The 5628-nt window shown below is 39.4% G+C and overlaps 1 protein-coding gene across 2 annotated transcripts in view; it reads left to right on the top strand.

Moving 5' to 3' along the window:
* The first annotated feature begins 476 nt into the window (after positions 1 to 476).
* Cfap36 (cilia and flagella associated protein 36) overlaps positions 477 to 5628 on the top strand; it is a 35665-nt gene continuing 30513 nt past the window's right edge. Inside the window, exons 1-3 of one of the 2 annotated variants that reach the window (XM_008823002.3) lie at positions 477 to 815; positions 4019 to 4083; positions 4675 to 4776. In XM_008823002.3, coding sequence (XP_008821224.1) covers positions 701 to 815; positions 4019 to 4083; positions 4675 to 4776 — 282 coding nt within the window. In that variant the 5' untranslated portion in view covers positions 477 to 700. The remainder of the gene's footprint in view (positions 816 to 4018; positions 4084 to 4674; positions 4777 to 5628) is intronic. The other variant, XM_008823001.2, reaches the window with a different exon arrangement.

The raw sequence follows: 5628 nt of genomic DNA, 5'->3' as shown, positions 1-5628 counted from the left end.
ATACATAGACACCACACACACAAATACAAACAAGTGACTATTAACTTTGATTTTGCTCTTGAAAAGGTTCTAATTTTAGTTATCTCTACCTAAGCCTAGAGGTTAAATAAAGACCCATCCTTGGAACTACATCAAGCAAACCTACTGCAAAGCCAACTGATAAACCTCAGAGCTACTTTGCCCAGCTGTGTATTTTCAGACAGTCCTTTGATTACAAACGCTCCTAGGCCAGCGGGTCTGAAAATGGACGGAAGTGAAATGGAATGACATCGTCTAAGGCAGCACTACCTTCGGCGCGCCATTTTAAGCCTGAGCTCGGCCGCCCTCAGAAGAGGGACCGCTGAGATTCTTCCGGGCAGACGCCGACACTTCTGCACTCAGCCTAGCAACCCCGGGCCAGTGAGCCAATGAGCGCACGGCCGCCTTGTGATCTACTGTTCTTTCCCAGCCAACAGGAAACTCTCTTTAGCCCAGAACCCTCCAGGTGCGCAGGCCAGGGACTCAGACTTCACTTCCGGGCCGCAGCCGGAGGCGGCTGAACACGTTGTCATAGCGACCATTTTGCTGGTTTGTAGTTTTCAAACCCAGCCTGGCCACTGCCGGGGCCGCTCTCGCGTTCGTAGTCGGCTCCCTGCGGCCGAGGGAGCTCGGCAGTCCCGGGAGTCTGGCCTAGGCATCCTTGTCGCCCGGTGCGGGCGGGATGGCTGCGGAAGAAGAGGACGAGGTGGAGTGGGTGGTGGAGAGCATCGCGGGATTCCTGCAGAGCCCCGACTGGTCCATCCCCATCTTGGACTTCGTGGAGCAGAAATGCGAAGGTAAAACCCAGAGCCGTAGCCGACGACGCTTTCTCGGCTCGCACACCATGCGTCTTTTTCTCCTCGGTCTCTGTCCACCAGGCTTAGGGCTGGTTCTGTAGTAGGAATCACATCCACTCCCCGGCGGAGTTTTCTTCGTGGATCTGGAAGTAGGGACCAAGAAACCCCTACCCCGGCCCAGGCACCTTATACTTGAGCACTTAGATTTGAGTCCTGTGTGCGGTCTGTCACTTCGTCCCGCACGTTTCTGCCCCGCGCAGGCGGTGTCCTTGAGTAGGCTTCTTCAGCATCTTCCAGTTACTTGGGAGAAGCGGCTTTTTGCCTGGGGTTCCTTCTGACCCTTGGTATGGAGACAGTCTAGGAAATGACAAATATTCACTCCGGCCATTTCATCTGCAAAGGAGGACATGTGATTCTTCTAGCAGGACCAGAGCGAATGATGGGGTTGGGGGTTGGGAGGCAGGATGTTCTTAAAAGCGAGGCATACAAATGCGGCATACGACTGCTTTTAATGGATAGGCACCGCCCTTTCTCCTCTGTTCACACTTGGAGTTTTGAATTCATTTCGTGGACAAATTGGACCCCATTCTTAGAAAAGGAACCACAAACTATGTCATATACAACGTTTATCGTGATTATTTACGTAGGCAATGCTTAGACGGTAGCAGTATCCATTTATCATTTGAATGTCTGTCACGTTAGAGGGATTAGACATACGTGTAAGGATCAGTGGCCTAGAGCTCTGGAGTGAGGGAGGACAAGCTGCAGGGAAACAAATTTCAGTGAAGGAAATGCTTCATAACAGCGTGTCCAGAATGAGTTGGCCTGCCTGAAAAAGGACCGGAATTCCCAGGCATTCACATTATTCAAGAGTGACTTAATGGAGATGTTGCCAGAGTCAACTAACAAATGGTTCATTGTCTTAACTAATCTTTTAAGACTTCTCTAGACCCTAAGGTTCCATGAATCTAGTAAAGAAGGCCTTTCATTTGATCACTGAAACTTTTAATTATATTTTCTTTGTTATGATCGAAAATCAGATACTAGTTAAGTGTTGTTTTTGCAGGTAATTTAAAGGAGGTTCAAAAAAGAAAGTAACTTATTTGTATTCCTCTTAAGAATTTAAAACACTATTATAAGACTGAGGAGCATGTAGAATCCTGATCTCTTTTAGAAGAAAGAAGAAATTATGTTTTACCCCTACTGAAACAATGCTGAATGGACAAACACCAACAACAAAAAAAACCCCTCATGGTTCATCTTTTTATCCCCAAGTGTTAGAAGTGGCTACATCTTAGGAATAACATGATTGTGCACTTTTACAGAGGAGCAAACCTCAGGCTTACAAATATACACTATAGTAAAGTGGTTTCAGAATGACCCAAAAGGTTTAAGTATTTTTTATTGAATGTATGAACGGTGTTACAACAGCAAACACAGTAAATAGAAGCTACCTGTCAGTGACACTTGAAATAATTGTTTATAAGCTGGGTGTTATTTCCAGCATTCAGAGGCAGAGGCAAGCCAATCTTTGCATTTTAGGCCAGTCATGGCATTTTAGCCACTGTGGTCTCCATAGTGAATCCAGGCCAGCTGTGACTACAGGGAGACCCTGTCTTCAAAATGACCAAAAAAAGAAGTAACTGTTTATTCTTCACTGACTTGGTACTGTCAATGTACTGTTTCACTTTAGAGAATGTAAAGTTAGTTTTATATAACTTCATGGCATCAACATTTCAACATTTATTGAGTTACCTTGGACCAGAAACTGGGGATAGAAACCATATACTTGAGAAGTTTATGGTCCAGTGAGAGAAGACACACAAGTAAACAGCAAAATATACAAGTGCAATTAAATAATTGTAAAAAAGATTAAGGGGCTGGTGAGATGGCTCAGGGGGCAAGGGCATTTATTTGCCAGTAAACTTGACATGAGTCAGAGCCTGGAACCAACATCATAGAAGGAGAGAACTAATTCCTGCAAGTTGTCCTCTGACCTTCACACCCTTGTCCACACACATGCGCGCGTGCACACACACACACACACACACATACACACCCATAGAAATAGATAAATGTAAAGTGGCAGGTGTTGTAACAAGGTAGGCACATGTGCTGTGTATTATGATCTAACCTAAGAGGTAGAATGTATGGCAGATGAACATACCATGTGACAGCATCTTTGAATCATTGGATGGGGAAAGGGGTTCAGGCATAGGTAAAAGACACAAGGAAAGTCCTGAGCAGAGAGAGACACAGGATTGAAGCTGAGTGTGCTCGGTGGATGTGCTCCAGGTAGTTCTGTACTGTTAGTAGGGCAAGATTTGGATTTGGAGTTGTGGAAGATGAGACTTAGGGTTCAACCTTGGAGAGTTTTGTCTGTCTTTCTAAGGATTTGCACTTACAATGAATAGTTGTTGAAGGGATTTAAACTGAAAATTATGAAGTTAATTTTGCATTTTAGGAAGATCATCCTGGGGGTATGAAAAAGATGTTTATTTTTATAAGTCATCAGTATTTCCTGTTTTTCTAACAAGATTGTTAGGTTCTTCAGAGAATATATTATCTCTTTAAAATCCATTATTTCCTACTTATAACCAATCAGTAAACATTATTTTTTGATTTTATTTATTTTGACTTTGTTATTTATAACAAAAGTGGCCTAATCACTTTCTGTAAATTTGCATCAGCACAGTTCCAGTACGATAAAATAATTTTGAGACTTGTAAAAGGATTTATGAAGAAATCAATTATGAAGAAATCGTTGCCTTCTCTTATTGTTCAAAAAGTGGCACTGGTTGTATCCACCACACATCTAATCACAGTTGCTTAAGAGGCTGGAGTAAGGAGGATTCCTTGAGTTCAGACGTTCCAGATCAGCCTGAGCCAGATAGTGAGACCCCATTTTGAAGAAAGTAACAAACAGACACACATACAGGAAGAAAAGAAAGGAAAGAGCAGGAAAGAAAAAAAGTGACAGTTGATCTTAATCTTAGTTATAAGGTATTTTCTTGAATAGGAGACAAAAAGTTGTACAATTAATGCTATGTGTATATAAACACCATTTTTTAAAGGAAAAAAATCTTAGGAATTCAAATCTGAAGAGCTAGAGTATCAGAACAATAGGGCAATTTGTAAGATTTTTATATTTGTATTTAATGAGATGATTTTTTTTACACTGTCCTATTTTTTTATAAATTTAGTTTTCGATGATGAGGAAGAAAGCAAGTTGACCTATACAGAGATTCATCAAGAATACAAAGAACTAGTGAGTATTTCTTTCACTGTTTTTAAGAGGCAGTTAGGATAGTAACACTTGTTGCCTTTCTAAATTTAAAAGCTGAACTTTTTTCCACTAAATTCTTTAACTTCACAAACGTCTACTCTACTTCAATAATGCTAACAGTTATGAGACCTCATCAGTTCTCTGTGTATGTGTTACAATGATTTTATATATTTTCTATTCTAGAATCTGAGTGATGCTTTTACTACAGCTTGGAGGATGTTTCATCTAAACTTTAAATGTTATTCTTATTCAGCTGATGCCTCTAGGAAGTGTGTGTGTTCCCCTTAGTTAGGGTGTCATAGGAGTCTTTTAAAACCTCTGAGTAGAAGAGTTGGACTACGTTAAACTTTATAATCCTTTCTTCTAGTAGAGGAAATAAAATTTTATAAAATAATTTCTTTGTAGTTTATATGGTGAAAGACATTGTTGTCCATGCATTGCATAATATTATGTATATATTTTCAAAAAGCATTCGATTATAGTTTTCTAAACTATATGTTTAGCACTTACTAAGCAAACTATCATTTAGAATATTTTAGTATAAATTACAAAAGTTAAACTTTTTCTTTTTAGGTTGAAAAGCTGTTGGAAAGTTACCTTAAAGAAATTGGAATTAATGAAGATCAGTTTCAAGAAGCATGCACCTCTCCTCTTGCTAAGACACACACGTCACAGGTGTTTGCCTTTGTGTTATTCTGTTAATGTTTAGATGTAACATTTCCTAGGATTTCACTTAAATCTAGTATGTTTGATTATGAAGGTATAAATTTTAGACATTGTGAGGGGTAGAAAACATTATTCATCTTGTGTATTTTCTTTTTAAAATTTATTTTGTGGTTCTTTGAGACAGGGGTCTCCCTGTAGCCTCAGCTGGCTTGGAACTTACTATGTAGACCAAGATGGCCTTGAACTCACAGAGATCTACCTGTCTCTGCCTCCTGAGTGCTGGGACTAAAGGCTTGTGCCACTATGCCCAGCTTGTATGTTCTTTTTTCAGCCTCCTTGAGAAATAACTCAGAGCATCATTGAACTGATGGATTAAAAATAAGCTTCCTGAACTTAGATCACAGAGTTTATCCAGATTATGGTTTCATTTCTGTAGCTCTTTGATAATTCTGTACTTGCCTTTTTTTCTAATAGTAGCAAATCCATAGTTCATAGTTGTGGGGGATTCCTTCTCATGGAAATGTTTTTATTAACTCATTAGTTTTCCAGTACTGGGCTGAGTGGGTGATATATACATTTATAAGTAATGCTCTTATTGAGAGGTCTTGTAAATGATGTGTTATTTTTAGTTTTTTAAATTTTATTTTATTTTTCATGATTTTTCTTTTTTAAAAATTATTTATTTAATAACCACATACTTAGAAGAAGCATTTCATTACAACAGCATTGACATATTCAATAAAAATTTCCAGAGCTAAGATGCATCTCTTTCAAAATTGACTGTAAATTTTTAGGTTTACAATCGAATTATTACAGTTATACAATATTGTACTCAGTACAAACCCTATAAGACATAAAATT

The sequence above is a fragment of the Nannospalax galili genome, unplaced genomic scaffold (assembly GCF_000622305.1).
Source record: "Nannospalax galili isolate Female #2095 unplaced genomic scaffold, S.galili_v1.0 scaffold286, whole genome shotgun sequence".
Lineage (NCBI taxonomy): Eukaryota > Metazoa > Chordata > Mammalia > Rodentia > Spalacidae > Nannospalax > Nannospalax galili.
The sequence above is the reverse complement of the archived record's forward strand: the minus strand, read 5'-3'. Positions and strand labels throughout refer to the sequence as shown.